The sequence below is a fragment of the Mustela nivalis genome (genome assembly GCF_964662115.1).
Source record: "Mustela nivalis genome assembly, chromosome: 4".
NCBI classification, from domain to species: domain Eukaryota; kingdom Metazoa; phylum Chordata; class Mammalia; order Carnivora; family Mustelidae; genus Mustela; species Mustela nivalis.
In genome coordinates, this window is record NC_139023.1 from 25,639,984 (window position 1) to 25,653,183 (window position 13,200).

At 39.6% G+C, this 13,200-nt stretch overlaps 1 protein-coding gene across 2 annotated transcripts in view; it reads left to right on the plus strand.

Annotated features, from left to right (window-relative positions):
* SCFD2 (sec1 family domain containing 2) overlaps positions 1 to 13,200 on the plus strand; it is a 439,667-nt gene that overhangs the window by 186,587 nt on the left and 239,880 nt on the right. For both annotated transcript variants that reach the window (XM_082728303.1, XM_082728304.1), the window contains exon 5: positions 12,650 to 12,899. In XM_082728303.1, coding sequence (XP_082584429.1) covers positions 12,650 to 12,899 — 250 coding nt within the window. The remainder of the gene's footprint in view (positions 1 to 12,649; positions 12,900 to 13,200) is intronic.

The following is a 13,200-nucleotide window of genomic DNA, read 5'->3' on the forward strand; positions in this document are numbered from 1 at the left end:
ATTGTATTTGTGAGATTCAACCATATTATTGTTTTATGGGAGTATGGATCATTCTTTACAATTGCTATGTAGTATTCCATTGTGTGACGACACCATAATTTTTCTCTAATGGCATTTTTAGTGGGAGAGAATGTTTGTAGAATCTGTTTTCACTGCCACTGAGGACTTCACCATTTTTCAGTGCCAAGGAATCATTTGTCCCATAGACACAGAATGCCAGCTACTTTCAAGTGCCCCTTACAGGGAGAAATTTGGGAAAACACATTTATACTTTGAAGTTGGACTTCCTGGGCTACTTTACACTGTGTATTCTTTTTATTAACCCTTGCCCATACATTCTTCTTTCTCGTGTATCACTCATGCCATTATTTTGCTTACTCCAGAATCCTTCCATTCATTCTGGTCCCCGTTTTCACTGTCCTGGGCTTAGACATCCTGCTTTCTGAAATACTTACGTCTGTCCCATTCTCACATTTTCCACCAAGCCTGTCCTCTCTTGTCATCTCCTTTGAATCACCTCCTTTTACTCTGAACCTCCAAAAATTTTCAAAGACTTCAGAATAATTCTAGTTTCGTCTCTTCTCTCACACTCTGTATCCAGTCCATCAGCAAATTGTGCTGAATTTAGTTTCAGAGTATTTCCAAATTCAGCCAATATATACTGCCTGCAATGTGCCTACTGCAGACCAAGCCCCCTAGTTTCACGTGGGTTCCTGATTGCTTCCCAACTATCTCCCTTTATCTACCCTTATCCCTCCATAGTCTGTTCTCTTCACCACACCCTGCGTGATAGCCTTTTACAACATATATCTGACCATACCATTCCTTTGCCCCAAACCCCTTTCATCTGGGAAGGAAAGCACAAGTTCTAACAGTGGGCCATGGGGCCCAGAATCATCTGCATTCTTCTTTGCCTCATCTTAACGCCTTCCTGTTTCTCTCACATGGGGAACTGAGCCTGTCCAGACAACTTCCACATCATCAATCCACCACACTCTGCTGCTTCTCATCTGCAGCCTATGCCATAGCCCCAACCTACCGTCTTTAAATCTGCTGCTCCTGGAAACCATTTCTGCCATCTTTGATGACTTCAGCATCTGATTCCTTTTTGTGCCTGTCTCTAAAGTGCAGCCTCTTCTTTTCTTCACATAGTTGCAGACACACATAGAAAGCTATGCTGTTTGTACAGGATGTACTGGGTTAACAGCTACACAGAACTTGGAGGCCACTTGCCCAGTTCTCTGTCTGCCCTAGGTCCTAGCCAGCTATCACTAGGGCTTGGAGTGGGAGGTAGACATGGCATGGTGACACCCTCATTGGGAAATTCCGCCTTAACATTTGTGGCTGGAATGACATGTCCCTTTACCAGAGATGTTTAACCTCAAATAAGGTTCTGGAGCCTGTCGTGTACATCTTTGGGGGAATCTAAGGACTTGCAAGTCAGTAGATCACCTGTGACTTATCTCATCTACTGGGTTCCCTTGATGATTTGTTCTTAGTCAGAATCCTAGTATCATATTCTGTCTCAAGGGTCTGGATTTTCCTTCCCCGTAAACTCTGGATTCCCTCTGACCAGAAAGCACTGGAGAGGAAATGCGTAATAGCCAGATACACGTTCTGGAGAAAGACAGTCCTGAGTCAGATCCTAGTTCAACAACTCACTAGCTGATGTCCTTGATAAGTAACCTTTCTCATCTTCAATTTCTGCCTCTGAAATAATAATACCTGTTACAGGGTAATCAGGAAGATTAAATGAGATAATCTATAATTATATCTTTGTAAGTGTTCATTTCTCTTTTTCTGGTGTCAGCAGCTTCATTATAGAGGTAAGTATGTTTTTGATACTATGTTCAAAGGAGTGAATTAGGTACTGGAGATAGCTTTAAGAATAAGACATGGTTCTTGTCACCAGGAATTTTTCAGTCTGAGAAGGGAGCTAGACCTGAGTAATTCAATTCAGAGTGATAAAGCCATGGTGGGGGAAAATAGAGACTTTTCCAAGATCACATTGTGCATCACACAATATGATCACATGGTGCATTTAATGCATCTAGGGAAGCTCTGAGGAGATAACACTGAGGAGATAAAACCAGGTGGAGAATGGGGAAAAGAACATTCTAGGCAGAGGGATAAGCCCAGAGGCAAATGCAAGTAGTTGAGCAAAGCTGAACTATCACCCATAAGGAAATGATTTATTATGGATGAGGCTGAACAGTTATGTGGACTTTGAAGGTCAAAACGAAACAAAACAAAACTGCACATGTCATCTTAAAGGCTTTATCTTGAAGGCAGTAGACACCGTAAAGTAATTTTAGAGAGGTTAAATCTTTGGTTTAAAATGAGATAAATCATGGTTGGAGATAATGGTAGCTACAACTTAGGGCATCAAGGAAGGGACAGAGAAGAGGAGATGGAGGTAGAAAATTATGAGGACTTAGTGCTGATTTGACGTGGCAGGGACAGGAGAGAGCTGCAGTAGAGCCCAGGGTTCCATGTTGGTCAAATGAAAGAAGAATGGTACCACAAAGCAGTGTAGGGTACACAGGATGAAGAGCAGATTTGGCAGTAGAACACTTCATTTCAGTTTTAGGTAAGTTGGATTAATTTTGCAGATGAGGGGCATTTAGGTGGTGCAGTCCGTTAACCATCTGACTCTTGGTTTCAGCTCAGGTTGTGATTTCAGGGTCATGAGATGGAGCCCCACGTCAGGCTCCACGTTTGACAGGGAGTCTGCTTACGACTCTATCTCCTCTCTCCCTCTGCCCCTCCCACTTGTGCTCTCTCCCTCTCTAAAATAAATAAATCCTGAAAAAATCTTCAGATGTGATATATAAATGGAGAAGTCCAATAGACATTTGACTCTCTGGGTAGGGAGCAAAGGAGAGACATTTGGCTAGAGATATGGGCTTATGAATTATATTAATTAGTATCCAGATTAGGAATCAACAAACATAGTGATCCAAAGAGGACATTTCACTTCCCATACACTCTCTAGCTGCCTGGAAATTGTTGAGTGGTCCTGTCCAGATGCCACTCAAATGTGATCCACTGGCCAGCAACATTGGTATCACCTGAGAACTTGAACAAAATCCAGAATCTTCAGGCTCTATCCCAAACCTAATTAATCAGTATCTGCATATAATAGGTAATCCACAGGCACAGAACATTTCGAGAAGCTCTGATTTAAACAAGCATGTTGCTCTACTTTCCTCTCAAAGAACGTAGTTGAAGCAAGCTTGTCACTGCTTTACCAGCATTTTAGCCATAAGAAGAGGAAAAAAGAGTAGAAAATAATGAGCTTTCTTTTTAGGATCTGTAGATATCCTTAAATCGATAATTATTGATATTTAGTGTATTAGAAATTAAAACAGAAAATTTTAACTTATTTCTAATTTCTTAAAAATAACAAACCTGTTACATGCTAGCATAAATATTTTTATGAAAAATAAGTATACTTCCAAAACAAAAAGGAGTAAGGCAGAATGGCATTGGCTTGTATTTTCACAAATCTCTTTAGTGTCTCACTGAGTAAAAAACAGCTGGATTCTCATGTTTGCCTCCTTGTTCAGTAAGCCGCCATATGTTGTTAGGGTTGAAGTTTATGAAGAAAATCCAGTCTCAGGCGAATACATAGTTGGAGAAGAGAAGAATATTTTGACAGCCTTTTCAGATATTCTTTTTTGATACATACCAAGAATCTACAAGCAGTGATTTCTTAAGGGTGAATTGTAAATTGTGATGTGGAATCTGAAACCATATGAGTGAGCTGTTTATACTCTTTTATATTAAAATCTACTGGTCTACCTTGTATTTTGGATAGATCTTTTGTCTGTCCCTGATTTTCTTACATCATACATTGGTCATTTCCAAATATTGGTGCACTGAGTTATACAGATCTTCCAAATGTTGACATAATTCATTATGCAATTGAAAACAATCCCATTTTTAATGTCACCATTGATCTCATCAGAAAAATGTTTAAGTACAGAGCATCTGCCAGTGGCAGATACAGGTTTTCCAAAATTTGAATTTTTCCTCAAAAGCCAAAATTTTATCATTGGCAATAAATATGTTGGTTGTTTTTCTTGAAGGAACAAGATTACTTTGTTCATTTTTGAGAAAATGTTTGCCAAATACCTGAGTTTTAATAATGACAATTTCTCTGTCATTCTTTCAAGTAACGGTGGTTTTACATGACAGAAATAACTAGTACAGTTCACAATCCAAATAACTGCGTAGATGTTTTTCCTTGAGATAACCATTGTGCTTTAGCATACAGGAGAAATGCTTTATGCATAGTTCCTGCTTTGTTACACAAAATGTTAAAGAGACACTTGTTTAAAGGTTGGGGTTTTATGAGATTAATAATTTTTACTGCTTCATCAATGGCATGCTTAAGTGAAACTGCTTTTTTAAAAATTCTGCCAATGAATACATAGCATAGTGGTAAAGAGTACAGTGACCGTTAGCATAGTTTGGAACAATTCTCCTTGTTCTGTTAAGATACCAGCAACTTTACCCCCCCCCATTATTTTTGCACTATCAGTACAAATGTCAACACAGTGAAAAAGGTGAAGAATGTCCTAGAATCATCATAAAAATAGTTTTGACATCTTGAAAAGCTAACTGGGATCTTGGATCTGTACACCACATTTTCCAAACCACTGTCTTAAAGGATTATTCTGAGGTGGGTGAATATTAGCTTTTTTTAAAATTAAATTTATTTATTTTCAGCATAACAGTATTTATTATTTTTTTCACCACACTAGTGCTCCATGCAATCCGTGCCCTCTATAATACCCACCACCTGGTACCCCTACCTCCCACCCTCTCGCCACTTCAAACCCCTCAGATTGTTTTTCAGAGTCCATAGTCTCTCATGATTCATCTCCCCTTCCAATTTACCCCAACCCCCCTCTCCGCTCTAACTCCCCATGTCCTCCATGCTAATTGTTATGCTCCACAAATAAGTGAATATTAGCTTTTATGAGATCACGTGGTTTTAGACTGACTGTTCTAGAAAAATTTAAGTAACAAATTTAGATTCAGTGTGTCTCTGTGCTTTCTCTTTTTGTGACACCCCTAAAGGCACTACCTTGTACCCTAGTGGGACAGATGGAGGTGACTACCATCCGAGGCACCTATTCAAGCTTGCTCTTGTTTGTTTGATTAGTCATTGGGCAAGTATTGTGAAAAGCCTACCATATACCAGGTTCTCTGTCTGGGCTTTGGGCTCTGAGGCAGAACTTGTCATGCCCTTCCTCACAAAACCACTTATATTAATTTCCTGTTGCTGTTGTAGCCAATCAAAATAAACCTAGAGGTAAAAACAATATAAGTTTACTCTTACAGCTCTGTAGTCAGAATCTAACACCAGTCTCATGAGACAAAAATGGAAGAGGTTGGCAGGGTGCCTAGGTGGCTCAGTCGGTTAAGCATCTGCCTTTGGCTCAGGTCATGATGTCAGGGTCTTCAGATCGAGCTCCGCGTTCTTCTGATTCTCCCTTCACCTCCTCCCCTCCCCATAACTCATATGCTGGCTGACCACAGCCAGTAAAGGTTCTCTGCTTCAGGGACTCGTGTGAGTAGACTGAACCCGCCCAGATCATGCCGGCTAATCTCCATCGCAAGGTCTATAACCTTAATCACCTTGGCAAAGTCCCTTTTGCCCTATTTGCTTATGACATGCTCTGGGGATTAGAGTGTGGGCCTTTTGGGGGGGTCATGATTCTACCTACGCACTCTCAGGAAGTGGGTGTTAAAATTTGCTGAAGGAATGAAGGAAGGATCTTTGTCCGTTGGCCGTTTCTCGGAGCTGTGCCCCTCCCCGAGATGCTAGTCGATGGCGGAAGGCTCAGTTGAGGGACCTTCCCTTCTGGGACCCAGTGCTCCTCTACTGTCTCTCCAGAGTGGATGAGAACTTCCACTGAAGCACTTACTCACTGCATCTCCTCTACTGTTCACTCCCGCCCCCACTCACCTGTAAGCTCCTGGATTTGTGTCTTGCCTTGTTTGGGATGCCTGGTGTACAGCACAGTGCCCGCACTTGGTATGTACACAGTAAGCATGTGTTGAAGAAGTCATTGGGTGCATCAGTGAACGATTCTCACATCCCCCAAGTTCCATTTTTGCATTTTGCCTGTAGACGCCCGTCACCCAAAGAAGCAGAGTGACTTCAATCCTGGGACTCTAAAGCCTGTGACAGGTGTCAGTGCAAGGTGGGGGGGGCAGTGATGTTTGGGGGCAGAAGGGCCTTCGGCACCTTGGGGTCCCTCACTGGCAGCATCCATGAGCCTGCAGCCCGTGACCGAGCTGGACTGCGGAAGAGCCCCGGAGACGGCTTCTCCTGCAGCCCAGAAGAGCGGCTTTGGATATCACGGAGGGACTGCCGCCGCATCCCAGAGGAGCAGGTGCGGAGCCAGCCCAGCCTGCTCTGCGGCCACGACGAATGTGGTCTGTTGGCTCCTCGGGCCCGCGGACATAGCCAGCACAGAGCCTGACTCTGACTTCGCAGAGGTGTTTTAATTCAGCCCCCACAAATGCCTTTCTAAAGACAACATGCATTTTACAGAGAGCCTTTTGTATGGCCTTACTGGGGACTCATTCAAAAATAACAGGAGCTCCAGACTACAGAATTTAAAAAAAAAAAAAAAAAAAAAAAGTTCTGTCACTCTAGATGCAGTTCTGGTCTTCCACCTCCTACCAGTTGGCGCATTTGTATCAAAATGAATGAGAAACTTAATCCCTGGTACTTTATAAAGAAGCCCTTTTTTTTTTTTTTTTTTTGCCTCGGCTGTGGTTTGCTCTGCGTGTGCTTTCTTAATGGCAGTGTTTAATAATGTTTATATTGCCTTTAACCTTTGACTCACTTTGCAGTGAAGTTCCCAGATGTGGTGTCACATCCAGTCCTGGCAGGCTGTCCCTCCCTCCTTTGAGACCATGAACTTCTTATTTCTAGAAGGTTTCTCATTCCCTGCCAGTCATCTTCATCACCCCTACTGGGCAGGCTGGTGGTCCCTGGGGCTGTAGGCCATATCAGTGATAGGCATTTGCATCGATCAGAGGCTATGCACCAGGACCACGCTCTGTGATTTATTTCTGTTATTAGATCCTGAGAACAACATTACAGGCTCTCCGGCCTCAAATGTAAGGTCAAAATCAACCCTCAGAAAAGAGGGTGTCCTTTTATGTTTGGGTCTTTACAAAGACTGCCCCATGGTGGGGATTACTGTATTTTAAACCACAAAGTAGTTTAACTAATCATCCCAATATGAAAATGGGTGCCTGAGAGGCTGCTTAATATTTGGACATTTGTGGGATTTTGTCCATTTTGCAGGTGAGGAAACTGAGACTCAGAGAAGTTAATTTAAGTTGCCCAAGATCACACAGCCCCTAAGTGCTACAGCCAGTTCCCAGGCATATAATTTTACTCCAATAACCTCATTATTATTCCTCCTGAGTTCTTTCTTTCAGCTTTAAAAAGGTTTCAATCTAGGGTCTCACTGATCTCTTCCTTCTCCTTCTTTTCTTCTTCTTTTTTTTTTTTCTCTTCCTTCTTCTTGTTGAGAGTTCGTTCTTAGAGCAGAGTATCGGAAATGGATGTACCTCCAATCTGGAGTCATACTTTTACGAATAGTACTAGGAGGATCTAATTGGCCTTCTAAGCCAACATGTGTAGGATTCCCTCTCGTTCATCTGTGCCAGACAGTCTCCCTACCTCCCTTTGCCACTGATGGGAGGTTCATTGCTTCCCAAGCCAATCCCTTACTTTGGTTCCTCTTTTTGAGGAACTCTTATACTCAGCTGAAATTGTCTTTCCTGGAATTTTCAGTCTGACAGAATTTTGAGTCTGGAGATCCAAAAGTACCTGAATTTGTCTCTTATTATCTTCCCTTCCCTCAACTTCCCTTTCTCTCTCTTCCCTGCCCCTCCTCTCCTCTTGCCAAAAAATGTTTCATTTTAGATTATTTTTAGATATGTAGAAAAGTTGTCAAGATAGTACAGAGAGTTCTGTATATCTCTCACCTTATTGTGAAAATCTTACAGTACTGTAGTATATTTGTCAAAGCTAAGAAGCCAATATTGGTACATTTCTATTGACTATAAACTCTGGACTTTATTCTGATTTCACTAGTCTCCCCCTCTCCGCCCCCCACCCCCTTGTTCTTTCTCTGTTCCAAGATATCATCCAGGATCCTATCATGTTTTGTCATTAGTCTCATCTGGTGTGTGATAGTTTTTCAGTCTTTCCCCATTTTTCATGACTTGACAGTTTTGAGGAGTACTAGTTAGCCGTTTTATAGAATGTTCCTTAATTAGGATTTATCTGTTGTTTGTTTTATTACAAAATTTTATTATTTTATAATAAATATTACAAAAATTTATTATTAAAACTTTATTACACTCAGTTAGCCACTGCATATAGTACATCGTTAGTTTTTGAGGTAGGGTTCCATGATTCATTAGTTGCGTATAACCCCCAGTGCTCATCACAGCATGTGCCCTTCTTTTGTTGTGCGATTATGGGTTTGGGAGAAAAATACCGCAAACGCAAAGTGCCATTCCCATCACATTATATTAGGGACACATGATATCATCTACCTTATCACTGGTGATGCTAACCTTGATCTTCTAAGGTACAATTCTCCTCCCTCCTCCTTCTAGACACAGTTTTTTAGAAGCAAGTCATTACGTGCAGCCCACACTCAAGAGGTGGGGGGATTACCTCCTGGAGGGGGCGGTAACTACATAAGTTAATTTGGAATTCTGTAAGGAACATGTATCTCTTCTCTTCCATTTATCTATCTATCTATCTATCTATTATTATTTATGCAATCACTTATTTAGATCAGTATGGAACAAAGCACATTTTTTTGTACTCGGGGTTATAATCCATTGCTACTTTATTTTCTTACACAAATTGCTTCAGCTTTGGCCACTGGGAGGCTTTCCAGTTGTCTCCCATGTCCTTTTGACATGCCCCATCCCTTTGTTTTTTAAGGACTTCCTTACTTTCAGGCACAGCAAGATCTTCCAAGTTCTTCTTGTATTTTCACTGTGCATCCCTCGAATCAGCCATTTTTCCGGGGATCCCTGATTCCTGTTATTTGAGATTGACATTAGAAACCACAATCTGACCACTGGGTGTGCTCGCTGATAGCAGGGTGTCATTACTTATTGATTTTCTCGGTGGCAGAACTGGGAAATAGATGTATGTGTATCAGTCCATGTCACACATGTATCTATGATATTTCTGTGTCTACATTTGGTTCTTCAGTAAAGCTTGTCTTTTGAGCATTTATATTTTTCTGTGTAGCCAACAATGAAATGTGATTCACTGCTTGCTATCACCAATATAATGTTTAAAAAAAAAAGGAGAAGAAAGTGAAAACAGATGTTCGCATAAATATGGCTGAAGAACTGAGCCATTTTGTAGTTGGATCATGCCATTTTAGAGATAAAGAGATCCTAAGAATTTATTGATATCCTACAAGGTTAAGGAGCTACTTACTGATATAGTCAGGTTTGGAATCTGGGTATTTGAAATGGAGTCTTTTTATTTCCACCATATCTCATGTGTCTTTAAAACTGATCAGTATTCTTTGCTTTGTATTCAGCTCTATAATTAGCTTTTGGGAATATTTTAAGCAGATCAGAAAGTAATTTCATAAATTGATGTGCACAGGCATTACCTAGCTAACAGAAGTCTGCTAGAGTGTTACTGAGGGAGTTTGTTCTCCAGCAATAGATCTTAGATCAACGTCTTGAAAATGATGCTCTCATGGCCAGATGTTAGTGGTTGAATCTTTTCAAGTGATTATGATGATTATTCTACCTTATTTTACTTTGTAGAACTACCTTTTAAAAAAATCCTTTTGCTCTGGGAAGAGAATCCTAAGGCTCTGATAGGATAGATACTTGAAGCATATACCTGCTTTTCAGAAATGGGATATAATGAAGCAATGAAGGAGTCTGCTTAATGTTATCCAAAATGTTGGTGATAGGGTAAAAAGGAAAAATGAAAGCTGTGGCGCCCACAGTGTCACTTCTAACGGGCTGGCCACACAGCTCCTTTATTTTAAATTGCTCTTGGCAGCTTGTAAAGTAGAAATTATGTGAATGTTTGTCTCCAGAAGCTCCTGAGGCTGTAGGACAGATCTAGGATGCCTTCAAAGGTTTCAACCATTTCCTTTGAGAAGTGGGTGTGTTTACACTGGGTTAATTGTGTCTTGTCACCATGGAACAGTAACATCTTCCTGTTCTTTTCCATCTGTATCTATTCATTCCAGAGACTTACCATTTTGTTTTTGTTTGGTGCATTGTGAACATCCAAGATTTTTAGTGGAAATAAATGGTAACAGCTGTTTTTCGTGTACCAAATAAAATAATAATGAACCTTAACCTTGAGATGATATGTCCAAATTTTTCCAGGTGTGGAACTGACTTGACTAGAAAAGTTCGTTTTGGGGTGGTCATCTCAATACAGAATCACATCCAGCTGCTTGCCATCAACTTCATTCAAAGAGAGCATTTCTATAGGCCATTTTTAAAATTCCAGTGCTCCCTTCTTAACCTGGCCTTTCCTCTTTAAAATAGTGTATTTTCATATACATAAGCATACACATACACTAAAATCCCATCTTCCTTCTTTCTTGCGTTATTCTTCTCCATCACCCATACCACCATCTGGTATTCTGTATATTTTACTTATTTAGCTTTTTAATTGTCTGTTTTGCCCAAGAGGAATGTAAACTCTACGACAGAAAGGGATGTGTTTTGTTCACTGCTGTATACCTCAACCCAGAATAATACCTGGAACATAGTAGATACTCAACAAACCCTTCTGAATGAATGACATGGACATTGCAAGTTGTGATCATTTGGCCACTGAGTTTAATATAAATACAAATGGTTGAGTTTTATTTTGTAATATTATTTTATAAGTGAAATAAAGCACATTATTTAAAATAGGGATTTATCTATTCACAAAAAATCTCAGAATTTTTACAAGATATAGTATAGTTACTTAGAAGCTATATGGTTACTCCAGAAATGCAATGCTGTTATTACGTGCAAGGAATTTTGAAATTCTCTGCTAAATATCACTGATGAAATTAGCGGAAGAGCTAAAAGGAAAAAAAAAGTTTTGTTTTAAAGTGAATTACCTTCAGACTCACCCAAAGATATCTTGAGCCCTAAGTGACATTGCCCAGTTTGATCCCTTATTCTACTCACCAGGTTTAGCAGGAAATGACTGTTGATTGTTATAAAAAAAAATCCTATGATTCTTGGGGTGCCTGGGTGCCTCATCAGTTAAGCAACTGCCTTCAGTTCAGGTCACAATCTCAGGGTCCTGGGATTGAGTCCCACATTGGTCTCCCTGCTCAGTGGAGACACTGTTTTTCCCTCTCTCTCTGATGCTCCTCCTGCTTGTGCTCTGTGTGTGTGTGTGTGTGTGTGTGTGTGTCAAATAAATAAATAAAATTGTTAAAAATAAAATAAAATTAAAAATCCTATGATTCGGTAATTGCACCCCTGGATATTTACCCAAAGAATGCAGAAACACTAATTGAAAGGATATATGCATGCTTATGTTTATTGCAGCATTATTTACAATAGTTAAATTATGGAAACAGCCCAAGTGCCCATTAATAAATGAATGAGTAAAGAAGTAGTATGTATATACAAGGGAATATTACTCAGCCATAAAAAAGAATCAAATCTTGCCATTTGAAACAACATGGTTGGACCTAGAGAGTATAATCCTAAGTGAAATAATTCAGTCAGAGAAAGACAAAATGCCACATGATTTTACTCATATGTGGAATTTAAGAAACAAAACAAATGAACAAAGAAAGAAAAGAGACAAAACAAAAAACAGACACTTTACTATAGAGAACAGATGGTTACCAGAAGGGAGATGTGTCGGGTGATGGGTGAAATAGGTGAAGAGAATTAAGAGTACATTTCCCACGAGGGAAGAGTACCTTTCCCAGGAGCACCGAGTAATGTATAGAATTGTTGAATCACTATATTGTACTCCTGAAACTAATATAACCCTGTGTGCTAACTTTATTGGAATTAAAATAAGAAAAAAATGAAAACAAAAATAAACTTTGATTTTGGAATAAAAACAACTAATATTTGCCAATATAGAGAATATTTTAAAAAATACTGTAAAATTCAAGGTTAATTCCTCTGAAAGAATGTCAGCATTTGTTTGGATATATAGATGTTGACATGTTTTTATTTTTAATCATATTTGCTTTAAAAATACATTTTTTATTTTGAATTGTAAAATTTTTGGTACCTAAAGTACTTAACACTTTTAAAACTGGTGGATTCTTCCTTGTATAACCAGTATGTAAGATAACGTAAAAGGGCCTGTAACTTCCCTAGCTGTGTTAAGCTACATCATACCAATCAATCTGATGCCAAATTTCTTGGAGCATCCTCTACAGGACAAGAAACAGACAAATAAAAAGCAAATAAGCAGACAAATAAAAAGCAAATAAGTAGACAAATAAAAAGCAATCTAGTCATTGAACATCACAAACCTGTTTGCAAGCCATCTTTGGACTGATACTGGGTACTAATTACATCTTTGTATAAGAATGACGTATTTTCATCTTCCCACCTTTTATTCCAGAGCATTGGGGAGTCAACAATGTCTGTTGTGTTAAATCAGCTGCTGCCCATGATTAAACCTTTGGACCAGAGGACCAATGACGACTACAGCCCAGAAGAGCTGTTGGTGCTCCTGATATATATTTATTCCGTCAGTGGAGAGTTCACAGTGGACAAAGACCTGGGGGAAGCTGAGGAAAATGTGAAGAAAGCACTGGCTCAGGTCTTCTGTGAAGAGTCTGAATTGTCACCTCTGCTACAAAAAATCACAGGTGAGTGTTTAATAAAAAATACAGGACATAAACATCACTGATACAGAAAAGCGTTTAAAAATAAAGGCATTTTAGGAAGAGGATGAACCCATCCTCATTGGAGTTGTTTGGAATTTTATGAGGCCTGGTGAATGCTAGCCAGTCCTTAAGATTAGAGGTTTTCACTGCAGTATTTTTTTTTCCAGTTGTGGTGAAATTGTCTTTCTAATTGCCTGTCACAGCTCCTATTTTTAGAGCCTAGTTAAAATAGCAAGATTTTCACAGGGTGCAGTATCTTTAAGAAAAAAATAAAACGTGCAAC